This window comes from Mytilus californianus, unplaced genomic scaffold (genome assembly GCF_021869535.1).
Source record: "Mytilus californianus isolate M0D057914Y unplaced genomic scaffold, xbMytCali1.0.p SCAF_9, whole genome shotgun sequence".
NCBI lineage: Eukaryota > Metazoa > Mollusca > Bivalvia > Mytilida > Mytilidae > Mytilus > Mytilus californianus.
The window spans coordinates 12333240-12348522 of record NW_026262745.1 but is presented as its reverse complement, the minus strand read 5'-3'; the positions used below and the strand labels follow the sequence as shown (position 1 = coordinate 12348522).

General features: G+C 31.3%; 1 protein-coding gene across 1 annotated transcript; it reads right to left on the bottom strand.

The window, feature by feature from the left end:
• Window positions 1-4256: 4256 nt before the first annotated feature.
• Window positions 4257-14215, bottom strand: LOC127715589 (V-type proton ATPase 16 kDa proteolipid subunit c-like). Its single transcript, XM_052221681.1, has 3 exons — window positions 14028-14215; window positions 6716-6899; window positions 4257-6214 (listed from the first exon to the last, which is right to left on the bottom strand). Exons 1-3 carry the CDS (start codon window positions 14095-14097, stop codon window positions 6004-6006), a joined length of 465 nt encoding a protein of 154 aa, XP_052077641.1. The 5' UTR covers window positions 14098-14215; the 3' UTR covers window positions 4257-6003.
• Between the last annotated feature and the right edge of the window lie 1068 nt (window positions 14216-15283).

Sequence of the window (15283 nt, the reverse complement as noted above, 5' to 3'; positions counted from 1 at the left end):
CGACAATTCTTTACTTATGAAGATATTTTTCGCTCGTATTTACTGTAATATATTATTGATTATGTCAAAGTCATGTGATTCGCTACGGTGGAGTTGACCAGTACGTCGAAAAAACGTCACTCAGTCATTTTGAAATTCAAATTACAGTAACACATTGCTTAGGCTGAGGATGACAAGCATGACGCCTTCAAAGCGACAAAGTATTGAGCAAGAACGTATTGACTTCTATTTCACAATTCCAACCATCAGAAAGTAATACTCTATTACACTCTCATGAAAAAAAAGTTCCACAGCAATATTATTTACCTACGAAAACATGTTTAACCCCACACGCGCCAGCCCATTAATAACATTGCTGAATAGTGATCCCCAGTCAGTAAGCTCTAAATATAGATTTAAAGTCTAAGGTACGGACCATTTGATTTGAGGGGGCAGTCTGAGATATTTCAGAGAAAAAAAATTGACCCTGATTTTTGCTTTAAACAATAATTCTGGCCGTATCTGGATTGAAAACAATAATCTTGTCCACTTTTTTGCTATTAGAAAAAAATATTTTCAACAATATTATTTAGCATTAAATGAACATGATGAATAAAAAACGGGCGTAATTTTTTTTTTTTTTTTTTTTTTGGGGGGGGGGGGGGGGTGCATGTGAATCCCATATCTGACCGGAATGTCTGTTTTGTTTCGCCGAACTGATATACTGAATACTTTTTTCAAGGCCCGACTGCAACCTGCTGCTGGGTGTGGCCTATATGTCTTCATGTGTCGACAGTCATTCACAACTTCATTGTCATTTTCGACTCATTAGTAGCCTTTGGTTGATTTGGAACCCCCTCACTTCCCTTGTTGGTTTAAACATTTCAACAAAAAATTTGGATAAAAATTGCTTGTTTGTCTTTCTTCGTGTCGGTCGTATTGTAAATTTCATTGAATAGCCGTATATCTTGTTTACAACAAGAAATCTGTGAGGTTATGCTAACTAACCATGCATACAACAAACGAAATTTTCTATGTCCATTTTTTACTGACAAATCCCACATCAAATAAATCAATTAATACATAGCTTTGGATCCATCCAATCATTTTATAATAGACAATTAATGGAGAGAATACGGCACCAAAAATGTCCAACCCCTACACTTTAACTATAAAATGCATTTTACACTTATTTTATGTTTTTAAGTCAAAAAAAGGCCCAAAAAAATTTTCGCCTCGCTCCGCTCGGCAAACTTCATTACTACGCCCCCCTTTCCAAAATCCTGGATCCGCCCCTGATATGTGTGTTTTTTTGCTGTGCATGAACTGATTTTGTGTCATGGATGGATACCCAATATCCTTTGTTTTTCTATTACAGTACAGTAATATGTGTATATTTTTCTTGTTTTAAATACCATGTATGAGGGTATGAATATGTTACCGTAAATGAGGGTATATATATAAATGGTTTATCGTGAATGAGGGTATGAAGGGGGTTACAGATTAAAGAATAATGGTTTAAAAGTTAAGGCTAGAAAAAAATGGGCCCAATAAATAAAGAAAACAGATTAAAGCTGTGATGAACTGTAAAGAATAGAGGACAATTGGCAGCAAATAAAAGAGTAGAAAGAAATTGACCCAAAAATGATGAAACGATATAAAAATGAAGACCCGACCCCCCTACCCCACCCCCAAAACGACCACCATCATCCCCAATACATGACACCAACACCACCCACACTCGCATATATGCATATATAAAAAAAATCCTTAATTTTGGTTTCATGGTGCCCCCCCAGACCTCGAGGTTCTGGATCCACCCCTGGCACAACATATGAAAAAAAATTCAGTGAGTTGAAAAAGGCTTAACTCATTTGATTACAGAGCCCCTATAGTAAATATGCGATTGGCGGCTGTCTCTGTTTTTTCGTCTTTATTTTATTAAATTTTATGATGGTATACGATATAGTTACATTATATCAGTGGCGGATCCAGGGGGTAGAGGGAGTACGCCGACCCCCCCCCCCCCCTTTTTTTGGTGGCTAGACATAATTATTTTATCATGTTTTTTACGATTTATCTATGATTTTTTAGCATTAAATCGGTATAAAAAGTTCCCTTTGCTACGCTCGACGGTATAAAATCCGTTTATGTATACGCCCCTTTCAAAAATCATGGCCTCGGTCCGCCCTTGCATATTGACAATTTTAAACTTGACCAACGTGCTTAAATTGTAGAACATTTGTCAATGAACGATAATCATTATACAATGAAGAGATAAACCTATATATAATAGTTGTACTACTAGTATATAGGGCAGTTGTTAAGAACTCGATACTAGTGCATTAAAGAATTTGTTAATGTCAAAAAAAGAGGAAAAAAAAGAGATAAAACAACGTTTATTTATAAAATTACTAATCAAATAATCATCATTGCAATTTCCGGGTGACCTAAGACTATTATATTAACTTATACTTAGTATTATTGTAACAAGGAGGGGTAAACAGATTTTTAACGCACTATTATTGTGATCCTTTGCGCCGCATGGAAATTCCTTTTCTTGGGCGATTCTGCATGCATATACATTTTTCTTATTCTCTTGCTTTATAATGAACGTTTAGTTTCAGAATATTTATTTTCAAACGATCATACTGTCTCTCCCTTTAAGTAGAGAACATTAAGAAAACCATCTTGTTGTCCCAGAAAATCACATATCAAATGTGCGTCCTTAAGTTTTCAAGGCCGTACACTATTTAAGTTTGAACACTTAAATTTACATATAAAAAAATCTAATTGCGTTACAAAACCTTCATTTCTTTTTAATTTTTCCTTTTTTTTTTATAAACAAAACAAAATTGAAATTTGCTTTGTTCTAATAAAGCAGGAATTCAAGTGTTTACGGATTCAAAAAGGTTATAAGTTATCCTGTGAAAGAAAATGTTTTTCAACGATCCCTCAAACTGCTGTTGAACGCCATATTTTAATATTTGTCATGCGATTATGCATTATTTTCTATGACAAAACCGGGTCTGCTTTGTGAAATTTAAGGACAAAACCGGGCGTACACATTGACAAAACCGGGGTGCTTCAATTTTGACACGATCCACTTCTTTCATTCCATGCACAGACATGCAAATATTGAGGTGTTCATAGTGACAAGTCTTGAAATCACTGAGTTAATATCTTTCTTTCCGTACAATGTGCTCAATTTAAAGAGAAAGTAAACAAATTCGAGGCAGGGTTCACTCAATTCACCATTTTGATGTGCCTTTTTACTTATTTCTCCATAAATCTAGAACGGTTGTAGAAAATATTTCATCACAATATCGAAAATAGTTATATGTGTATGTATATTCTTCAATATCATTAAAACAACATATAAATAAACAGAATTTCTACCTTTCTCTGTCTGTCGATTGTCCGTCACCGTACCGGACATTAGATACTATTGAGTCCAAACATTTTTCGCCAGGGTAGTTTAGACACAGTGATTTAACAACCATCAATTATCATCTTCCTTAATCCCAAGGTGACATTGATGTCAATGAGTTTCTTCCTCTGTTTACAGGAAATCATTGTACCGTAAATGTCCAATGAATATGCATGAAATATTTGCCACTGGCAAGCAATTACTACATGTTCCTTCAAAAATATATGTCGCAGTTTTTTGTGATTATCAAATGTATTCTTAATGATATGCAAGTCATGACTCCATCTTGTTGCAAGGAGCAACATGAAGTTACACATATTATCATGCTAATCTTACCTCCACCGATAATTCAAAGTATTGGAAAAAAGGGAGAAGCTTAAGGAGATGATGACAATAATGACAAATTTCCAAAGTTGGAACACTTACATGCTTGAAGAAACTGAAGAAAATAAACCACATAACGCAATGGTTACTCAACCAAAAAATAAAGAGTTATTTCCACAACTTTGGAACATTTTAATTCAAACTTTTGTTTTGTAATTAAAATATATATGTTGCTCAACTTTTTTTACTCTGTACATGTCCAATTTGATGAATGTAAAATTATTCAAAGAATGTATGCTGGTTACAGGATAATTTTGGTTGTCCTTTACCTAACCCAACCAATCCATTTCCACAATCTATTTTAATTCATAGCCCTAAGGAATTTACAAGGTCTAGCAAGAGAAGTAAAGATATATTTATCAAATGAAATAGGCTTCATAATAAGGGCAATCTGAACCACAGCGTCACTATTTCTTCATATTTTATACTGCTTTTTGAGTTGCAACACAAAGACAAAAAATGGTTATTTCGATTTATTTATTGTACATTGTTTATACCTGTTGAAACAGGTTTTTATTAAACAGGTATAACAGGTAATTACATAATATCTCTATCTATCCCGACACTACATTCATCTGATTATTATGTACTAAACGACAAGAAAATTGAAGATTTATAAAGTGGATTATTTCCCCTTGGTTTTTCAAAATGTTTAAATTTTCAGTTAGTTTCTTGATTAAACTACAATTAAATTCACTGCTTTGTTTTGTTTTTCTAATCCATTCATCTTTTTGACTGGAATTTTCGTTATCCTGTATTTTAACATGAATTTAAAAAAAAATTGTTTTGGCAAACTTTTCACGTTAAATACATTTCGACATCATATTAAAAGCAGCAAATTTAATCTTTGACAAACTGTTTACACCCAGATCAATAAATACGTTACTGGCACACACTACATATAATTTTTCCTTTAATCACAGTTAATAAATCATAGTTTCTGTAAAAAATAATTTTAAATAATTTATATATAAATATCCACGAAACAGGAGAAAAATAACAAAAAATAAAAAGAATTAAATAGTTCTCAATAGTATTAGTTATATGTTATAGTATGATTTGTCCATTGACTTGTATTCTTATTTACCTGAATAAATTGGTAATATTCAATACCTCTATAACTAGCAAATCATTTTTATAGCTTAATTGACATTACAATTTCCATCATTTTCACTTCTTCTTAGTATTGTCCCTTTTGGCATTTAACCATTTTCAGGGGCTTCCTAACAGATCATACTTTTAATAGATGAGATAAGAGAAATAATTGGCAACAATTCATTTCTTGAGAAAAATGAAAAATTACTAATTTTTTTCTTGTTTTACAACTATTTAACACAAAAAAATCAGTATCACATTTTTACCTGTAATTGCAGAAAATTAACAAAATGTTATAAATGAGAACAAAACATGATTTATTTACATTTAAAATGAACTTGTTCTAACAGTCATGTACAACAACATATGCACAAAAATAAATCCTGATTAATTAAAATGCATTGCTTGGAATGTCATTAGTCACTAAAATACATGAACAAATATTTTGGGACTTTTTTTTATTCAAAAATTTCTGATGACCTTATGCTCAGAGACAGAAAAGATTTGTATTACAAGGCTTTCTTATACATTTTGTCATTAAAAGCAAAGCAAAATGGACATCATCCAATCCATACTTAAGTGATGCATTTCACTTAAACAAAAAATGTTTCAATAAATGGATTAATAGATCAATGGGGTTCAATTAATACATTCCATTAATTGATGAATCTAGGAATGAAATATTTTAATCAAAACATGTCTTCACATAACAGTAATAGTCTTTTTAGTATTTTTCCTTAAATCTAATATTGAACTAAAAATTTTGTATTGGATTATTAACAGGCAGTGTCACTGTTTTATGTGTATTTGAGCTAAATAGGATTTTTACAACCAATCCATAATTAGCAGGCAAAACAAATGGCAACTAATGTAAATGTACGTGTATGTCCAACTGTCTCTTATTTACCCCTGATGACCAGCATATGTTATCTTTGGCGATGTACATTTTCATTCATACAACTCACACCATGTTGCAATTCATTTCACTTTTTCTTTACATACAAACAAAAACGACCTATTATAAACACAAAAATCTGAGGTTGTCATCATGATGATTTCACCTCAAACTTTTGTGTGAAACATTTAGAAGTTAACATTAGAGAGAAATAATATAACTATCCTTGTCGTGTGGCCAGAATTAGAGCTACAATAAGTCCATAGAGACCCAGTACTTCAGCAAAAATAAGGATTAAAATCATTCCTACAAATAATCTTGGTTGTTGTGCCGTTCCTCTTACTCCTGCATCACCTACAATACCAATAGCAAATCCTGCAGCTAGACCACTCAAACCTACACTTAAACCAGCACCAAGATGACAAAAACTCCTGCAATTACAAAATGATACGCGATATACATAACAATATTTTAAATAAATACAATGTACATGTACATTTCATTATAAGAAATCTTAAGTCACATGACTTCAATGGTTGCCATAGAAAAATGATATTAAATGTAAAGAAATAATCATGATCATTCATAATTCTTGAAAGAATTGCATGGAGGCCCAAACCCCCTGAGGCATAGTTCCCCTTAGACAGATTTGGTTCAATTGGCCATTCTATTTAGACCCTTTGGTTTTTATACATGTGCTCCCAAACAAAATTTTTTTTTTTTTTTTTTCCAAACATCTTGGGCATACCTGACAATGTCTGTGGGTTATTCCAGAAATTTTGTCTGGTATGCAGAAACAATGTGATATGTTTTTTGTGCCTAATTGGTTACAAAATTAAATCAGTGAATAATTTTCTGCATTGTTTTTTATCTTGTGTAAAATAAGATAATGCTTACTTGATTTTTCATGATACCTATTTTTGTAAACTTACTTGAATAATGTGTAACTTTTGTCGATACTGTTGGCTATTAAAGCAGCTACGACCAGTCCATAAATAGCCAAAATACCAGCCATGACAACTGGAATAACAGATTTCATAATCAACTCAGGTCTCATGACTGACATGGCAGCAATTCCAGTACCAGATTTTGCTGTTCCATAGGCAGCTCCTAGTGCTGAAATAATCAAAAATCAAACATGTTACAATGGTTAAATAATACAATCATGACATTAGGATATAGTCGAAATGTCTGCAATATTTGCAAATGACAAGGTGACAATAACATGTATTAAAATAGTAATACTGAAGTACTATTGGCAAAAAAGAGGTACTAATTGCTGCCACAACACTTGGAATGCCTTAGTTCTTGTTCAAATGTATGTTTGCTTTGATTTTTCATTGTGGTGTGACGGGATTGCTTCCCTTGAATAGAAGATACTTACAAATGTAGCCAACCATATGCAGTTGAGCTAGGGAGAACTTCTTTAGCTGGTTTGAGCGCTGACTTGTAGTACAAAGGTCCCGGATTGAGTCCCAGGAGAGACAATGTAATTTTCTATACTTTTGCTTCTTGAAAAGAACTTCTCCCTTGCCCATGTTGCCAGTAAGTAACGACATCATTGATATATATACTGTTACAATACATTGACTACGATGATTGTCATATTTTTATTTGGAATAATTAAATAGACATCAATGATAAAATACCAAATTCAATTAATGAGACCAGACATTAAACATGTTAAAAGAAAAGTTTGTATTGCCTTAGAAATTTGTAGCTTTTTTCACTATAGTAAAAGGTTGTTGCCAGTTTAGATTGTAACAAATATGCACTGATTTAGTATCAAAATCAATAACTCTGAAACAATGAATCTAAACATGCTAAAGATATATTTTGAATGAGGTGAGGAACAAAATATTTAATATCAAAAGAATTTGATCAATTTTTTACTTACTTCAGTATATGGGGATACTTGAAATTTTGTCAAACGGTTAGGGAGGTAAAGTGTTAGGATACACTACTAAAAGCATCAATAAAATTAAGGGTAGTCATTTTGAGGAGTACCAGTTAATACATTGGCCAAAAAGGTAAATCTAAACACAAGTCTATCTTATTTTTGCTTAAATTAAATGAGCATTCCATTACGATTGTATAAGTTAGTAATGTATATGTATCAAGAAATACAATAAAAAATAACTGACTGACCTTGGAGAATCAATGAACTTGTTTAAAATTATAAAATAAACTGTTAGCACAGAGATATGTCTCGCCTATTTGAAATTTTGATAATGCAAATGTTGAAATTAAAATGGCAATACTTTAACATGTAAGTTATGCAATTATTCAAAGTCAATGAACCATGACTGAAGGTACATGGCTAAACAATCTCCATGAGATGTGCCAATGCTAATACAACTGCATACCAAATACCACTGACTTATTGTAAGTCGTTCCCTTTAAACAAACCTAAACACAAACATTAACTTGTAAACAATGTAAAAGTTTCAAAGTCAATGAACCTTGATGAGAGGGTGGGGCTATATAATCTCCATGGACACGAGACTTGCAAATTCCAATACATTTGCATACCAAATATCATTGACTTAACATTAGTGGTTTATCTTAAATTGATTTAATCAAACTAATACATGTAAAGTAAGCAAAAGTTTCAGTCAATAGACCATGACTGAGGGGCGGGGCCAAATATTCTCCATGGAAATGAGATGTGCTAATGCTTATACAACTGCATACCAATTAACATTGGCCTATCACTAATGGTTCCCCTTAAACTGACCTAATCACAAACTAATACATGTAATCTAAGCAAAAGTTTCAAAGTCAATAGACCATGACTGAGGGGGCGAGGCCAAAAAATATCCATGGAAATGAAATGTGTCAATGTTTATACAACTGCATACCAAATATCAATGACCTACCACTAGTGGTTCCCCTTAAACTGACCTAATCACAAATCAATAAATGTAAACTAAGCGAAAAGTTTCAAAGTCAATAGACCTTGACTAAGGGGGCAGGGCCAAATAATCCCCATGGAAATGAGATGTGCCAATGCTAATACAACTGCATACCAAATATCATTAACCTACCACTAGTGGTTCACCATAAACTAGACCTAATCACAAACTAATACATTGTTCACGCCGCTGCCGGAAACAGCATACCTATGTCTTGCTTTTTGACTCCGTCAAGGCGAGACAAAAATCAATATCTGATTTATTTCTGGTATTCTATTTATATTGGATTTCACACTACAGACTCATCAGGATTTTTTTATTTCATTGATATATCAATACTTTATGAATGAATCCCGATGATATCTACTTTTCTTTACTGCTAAGTCTTCAGTTCACATTTCCTTACTTTCTTTAATGTTTAATTTATTCAGTTAAAAATTATTTTCAAGCTTGATTTTTTGTTATGGAGAAGATCTGTATGTAATTTTTTCATTTTTATGTATTTTCAGATTTTTTGGTACTCCCTTCATTTAAAAAAAAAAAATTGGCATTACATAATAACAGTCCAATTAATAATGAATATTTTTCAGAAAATGTCAATACTTTAGAACATTGTTTTTTTTTAAAATCACAAATGAAAATAGAATAAATGGCTTGTTTAACTAACCAAACATAAAGTGAAATTATAGTTTTGAAGCACTGTACTTAAATGGAACAAGCCAGTGAGTGACAACAGTAATAATTAGTGGGTGATACCAAATATTGATTCTCCCCTTACAATCAATAACCAAATACATCTCTTCATTCAGTGGGGAAAATGTAGTTACCATGGAGACAAATCAATTGTGGGAGGCCAGTGTCAGCAAATCAATGCTTACAGACATTTTTACCAATACTCCATATATGAATGGATGCATTCCTATCTTGGAGTATTGGAGAAAGTTTCACTTGTAAGCTGAAAACTAATGACAATTTAAATAACATTGGTACATGATTTTTTCCATCTTAAATCTATTTGAAATATATCACTATTTGCAGGGCAACAGTAATGTGAAACAACAGCTACACTTGTTTTTTATTCCCCACCTACGGGCATGATATTTTTCGGTCTGTGCGTCAACCGTTCGTCCGTCTGTTCCACATCAGGTTAAAGTTTTTGGTCAAGGTAGTTTTTGATGAAGTTGAAGTCCAATCAACTTGAAACTTAGTACGCATGTTCCCTATGATATGATGATGTCATTGATCTTTCTAATTTCAATGCCAAATTAGTTTTTTACCCCAATTTCATGGTCCACTGAACATAGAAAATGATAGTGCAAGTGGGGCATCCTTGTACTATGGACACATTCTTGTTTATATTATTTTATTGTGGTTTTTTCAGGGGATGTTGGAGGGGGCAGGCATGAGTTTAAAAAAAAAAAAAAATTGTTTAATTCTAAATTTCTTAAGAAAAAAATTGTTTCAGAAGGGAGATAAATAATTAATATTCTATTGAAAATTAAGGACAAAAATATATAAGTACAACATACATGAGTCAGATGATGATGACATATGGATTTCAATAAAAAAAATTTGTTCCTGTATTTTATCAAATGTTTATTTTCTATTAAGTCGTACTATATCTAGTTCAACTTATAGTATTACAAAGTACATTGTACTTGTAATGAAGTACTTCAATTTTGCTCATTATAAAGGTAATATAAATGTATAAAATCAAGTAATATATAAAGGATTAAGACAATGTACATGATGTAAGACAAGATTTATAAAGTTATGACATCATCACAGATTTAAATCTAGTTTTCCATTCATATTTCATTGGTGGAAACATTGACCAAAGCATAATAACAAACATTTATAGAAGCTTTCTTATAACTTTTTACTTCACAGCACAAAACATGCAAAATATAAAGTTCTTATTTTTGGTGTGCCCATACTTCATTTTTTGTATGAAAAAATATACTGTAAAGTTGATGCAATACACGATACAGGGAAAATACTGAAATTTAACAAAGTACAAATGTACTCTAATTTTGTCATGGTTCACTACATGGTAACTCATGAATGAATAAGAAATTTTAATTTTGTCTATTTCAAAAACATTAATTACCTTTTTTTTTTTTATTGTTAGCACTCCTTTATAAAGTCTCCCAATGTCTAAATATCTAAACAGCATAAGTTGCCTTATCATCCTATCTAACAAGTTTCAGATAGAATCTTGTCATAGCCATTAAATACTAGTCATGCTAGTAGCTACATGTATATCTCATTTCTAATATTTATACACTTGCCACAAGTCCTTCGATCTATTTATAATTGGAACATGTAAACATTTTAACCAGAATTTAATACATGTCAAAATATGCACTCTTTATTAAATTTGTGAAACCAAAAATAACAAAATTTCCAACAACACAAGGAACATTTAATTTGCCAAAATATTGATTGTAATATTTCAATTCGACTGTGAAGTCAAATATATATATATTATTAGTTACATGGTGTGTTAGTGACCTAATACGATATATATGGGGTCAGTAAATTCCATATGGGGTGAGAGCAAAGCTCGAATCCCCATATGGAATTTACTGACCCCATATATATCGTATTAAGTCACTAGCACACTGTGTAACGAATTTCTCTTACCGACTATCTTCCCATGTGGTATTAAGACTAGCGGCCTATCAAAGTGATTTAAAAGACTTCAATACTTAATTTTAACATGTTTAAGAACCTACATTGTTTGTACTTCCATTTGTCTATACAAAAAACAAATGCCAACAATAATAACGTGTTAGCTTTAAATTTATTTTATGAATGTATTTCAATCGTTTATTACCAGTTTCTTTGTTTAAACCTTTCAGATGTCATTTTTGTTTTAAAAGGGAAGTAACCCCTTACTAACCCCATATGGTTGCTAACCGTATATGGTAACTAACCATGTATTTTTTTAGGACACCCTATATGATATATATATGGTCACCACGTGTAGTCGATTAACCAATCATATCCCCATAAATCTATAGAAGGTAAGATAAATATACATACATGTATATGTGTACTTCATCCCAATTTATGCTTTTGTTTATAGTATAATAGTCAACTATGGAAATCATGTTGTTGTTTTTTTTATTTTAATACCTACTTGTTTTAGTTAATTTTTAATACAAGAAAGGAAAAAAATCTGAATGATTGGACTAATAAAATAATATGTCTTTGTCTCAATGTGATTGAAATACAGCTGAAAATTTACAAAATTCTTTTCACAAAATACCATGATAAACTATATGTGCTATAACTTCAAACCACAAATGTAGGTTTCTTTTTGACATAAAGAATTGAGAATTGAGACCTAATTTGATTTGAGTTATAGCCAAGGACCCTTGATCACCATTTTGGAGATGTAAATGGTTAATTTTTTCCTGATTTGACTAACCAACTTGAAACATTTGGTAAAACAATTCTGATAAAAGATCCCTACTAGCAAATTGATGAATTGAGCAAGGCTTACACATGTTAAAGAACTTAAAATGGTTTGGAAATAACTTTTTTTAAAGTATAATGGTCAGTAAAATAAGTTGAATTTGGATTGATTTAATGAAAAATTTTGTGCATGTAGACTTCCAACAAACCCTTGCTCAAATTGTTTCAATCAAAAACTATCCATAAATTAACTTGACCTTGAATACATGTCTAAAATTTCAAAGTCAATAAAGTTCAAATTGTAGGGGAATATGTAGCTAGATCAGGGAGTATTCAACATGTTGAAGTACTGACAAGTACTAAGTGTTGTTCTGATGATCGGAAAAAGTCGGAAATCAGTTGGTTGGGCTTGGTGATGTCGATAATTGATTGGAATTTTGTTCAATCGATTGTCGTTATAGTTTCTGGACATTTAGCATATCAACTTCAGGTCCGTTTCCAGTTTGCATTTTACATGCGGTCAAACAAAATGTAAAGAATAATATCAGTAGATGACAATACAATGTCAAACATCCTATTATCAAAGACATATGATAAGCAAATTCTTTCTGTACAAACGTGGTCAAAGCATTGTTTTACAGATTGGTCATATATAAAAGCATTGATTTTACAGATTGGTCATACGTTATTTAAAATAAATAACTTTTTATGAAATACTTTCTTTCACTTCCTGTGCTTGTTACTGGAGAGTGAACATCATCATTCTGATTTTTCGACAAAATAAATTTGTTACTACATTAGAACGTGGTTCAAATTGCCTTTTATTAATGTTTCATCCATTTGTTGTGTTAAAAACGTCATATTCCTAGATTCAAATTGCTTATCAAACATCGTTTGTTTTTGTAAAGTTTCCAAGTTTGTCCACCATTGAAACATATACGAAACACAGATCAAATACGGACCAACTATGAAAGAATTCTGTATTCTTACAATTATAAGTACAGACGCATGAATGACACAGCTGACAGAAGAATAAAGATCACAAAAGTGAAAAATACGCATTCCACATGAATTAACGGACATTGGTTGGATCTCCTTAGTTAAATGTATATGTTTTGATGCAAATGCATTGTTTTATTTATTGATTAATTTTAAAATTGCTTAAAGTTAAATACTTGATATATATATGTCTTTTTTTAATGAGAAGCATTAAAATTTTGAGGCAGCTATGTATTTGATATTATAATGTGAGTGATACCATTGAAATTTAGAAATTTAAGTGTCATTGTTGGTAATACATGTAACTAATAAATGTTGTAATCATCAGACAACATATGTTCAATCTGAATCTATATTCTAATTGATTCGCTGTTTTAATTCCTAAATAAAATATGAAGAGGAAACTAAATATCAAACATGAACATTTAAGACTCAGCAATGATATGGAATATATGCATTAGACATGTACAATGTGACTGAATGCATGATTTCATACATCATGTACATGTATAAAAAAAAAAGAGTAAGGTATAATGATGCGATTATAACTGATAGTTGGTTGGTTGCTGTCAACCGATAGTAATAGATAATCGGTTGGTAATTTCAACCGATTATCCAACACTATTACAAATCATACATGATCATGACAATAAAAAGTTAAAAGGACCATCATTGCAATCCCTGCACTGCTGCTACACATATTACTTTTCGTCATTCCACTTAATTCTGTTTAATCTTAAACATAACAGCAGTCGTCTACATGCTCAACCAATACGATTCATATGCAGTCATATATTTCTTGTGAAAATTTACGTATTGAAAGTTACGAAAGTGCATCTGACTAACATAATCAATTTTTATAATTCTGTAGTGACTGGTCAAATTATTAATTGCCCTTTAAACTCACCACTAAAGGAAATCGCAGCAGTAGCTCCCATAGCTCCGAAGAAAGGGGTGTAAATTGGTTCTGATGACATTGTGCTGAATATTTTTGTTCAGATGTAAACTTAAATAATTCACGTTTTTCCGGCTATTTCGTCTCTGTTCTTTGCAAGATGGCGATGACGTTCAATCATGTGATTTGACTAGGCGCATGATATGTTTCGCCTAATTTCATTGGGTTGTATAATATTTCTTTTTGTAGAAGCGGATCGCCAATGGTGTACTGCAAATAAAACAAAATGACGCAAGTGTTTTAAACGACGTCCGCTGATACTATTCAGGGTACTTTCCAGCAAAGTACACAGGATCTTGAGGACAGGACAATTTTTTTGTCATCCTTTTTTCCAAAAATCTGTTATTTTTTTTTTTTTTAATTTCAATTATTTTCATGTTTTTCTGTGTTATATTTACACAAATATACTACAAATAACATTTGTTTACTAGTTACGAATTTGTATAGTGATACTCACTATACAAATCTTCTTCTCTAAGTAGATTCCTCCGATATCGAAGCACCCGTGTCACACGGTATTAAAAGCCCTTAATTTTACTAGTATGATAATTACTTAAAAAATAAAATAATAAAAGGGGTTATATGCAGTCTGGCATAAGTATTTTAATGTTTAAAATGACTTAAAAGTAGAAAGAATATACACCGAAATGTAAAAAAAAAAAAAAAACCATGATCGAGCTCTATTTACACCTATTAGTGCGAGTGAATTATTTTCATAGTGCATATTTAAAATATACATAGATTTTCAGTTTGATCTCCATATTTATTATGTGATAGATGTTTAAAACTTATAAAACACAGTTTGTTTATCCATTATTCACTTGAGGGGTTGCCTGATACTTGATGGTAGTATAAGTTATCATTGTAGACATAATATTTTAGTATTTCAATTATATTCACCCTTTCATGTTTTATTTTGTTTAAATATGATAAAAGATTTAGGAGTAGATAAAACTTATAAAATAATATCTTATTTGTTTTAGATTTTGTTTCCTTGAGAGGAAGCAATGTCTTATACCTCATCCAGTCTGTTTATTCTTGATAAAAATAAAATGAATACTAGTAGTTAAAAACTTCTAAAAAAAACCAAAAAAACTTAAAACTTATTTGTCTTAGATTTAAATCCTTAAATGGGATTATTTTTAAGTGTTGGTGAATATAAATTTTATGGTCAAAGTTAACGTTAACGCTACTAGACTTGGACTCTT